General features: G+C 44.5%; 1 protein-coding gene across 1 annotated transcript; it reads left to right on the top strand.

Annotated features, from left to right (window-relative positions):
- LOC141665770 (uncharacterized) lies at window positions 1-498 on the top strand. The gene has a single exon (XM_074471752.1). The coding sequence runs from the start codon at window positions 1-3 to the stop codon at window positions 496-498; it is 498 nt and encodes a 165-aa protein (XP_074327853.1).
- Window positions 499-796: the final 298 nt, after the last annotated feature.

Raw genomic sequence — 796 nt, forward strand, 5'->3', positions numbered from 1 at the left:
ATGGAAAAGCTGGTTTATGTCCTGATCCTTGCATCAAGGAAATTACGGCCATATTTCCAGGCCCATAGAGTTGAAGTCCGAACGGCATACCCGCTACGGCAAGTCCTTCACAAACCAGAGTCATCGGGAAGAATGCTGAAGTGGGCTGTGGAGTTAGGACAGTTTAATTTGGAATATGTGCCCCGGACAACGATTAATGGGCAAGCCTTAACTGATTTCTTGTTAGAATTTGATTCTGAAGTTGATGACAAAGCTTTAGTGACGCTACATCCACCTCATGTTGAGGAGTCTTTGGAGGAATTTCCACATCCTTGGTGGATCTTGCATGTGGATGGGGCAGTTAACAATGGAGGAGCGGGTGCGGGTATAGTACTCGTGTCTCCAGAAGGCCATCATCTGATGAGCGCAATTCATTTCAAGTTTTATGCAACAAATAATGATGTGGAATATGAAGCGTTGATTAATGGCCTAAAGATTGCTTTGGAAATGGGAGTGTGAAACCTAATTGCGAGGAGTGATTTAGAGCTGGTGGTGAATTAGGTGAACGGGGGATATCAAGCGTGAGGCCCACGAACAGAATTATACTTGAGATGCACACAGTGCCTGATTGGAATTTTCAAAGAAGTTAGGTTGGAATGTATACCGCGTGAGAAGAATAGTAACGCAGATGCTTTGGCAAAGATGGGGTCGCAATAAGAGGCTGTGTTATTAGGATCCATACACCTTGAAATCCAGGAGATTCCTAGTATCCCAGAGATAGACATTATGCAAGTGGATGAGGCTCCCAAGGAAACAT

This window comes from Apium graveolens, chromosome 6 (assembly GCF_009905375.1).
Source record: "Apium graveolens cultivar Ventura chromosome 6, ASM990537v1, whole genome shotgun sequence".
Taxonomy (NCBI): Eukaryota; Viridiplantae; Streptophyta; class Magnoliopsida; order Apiales; family Apiaceae; genus Apium; species Apium graveolens.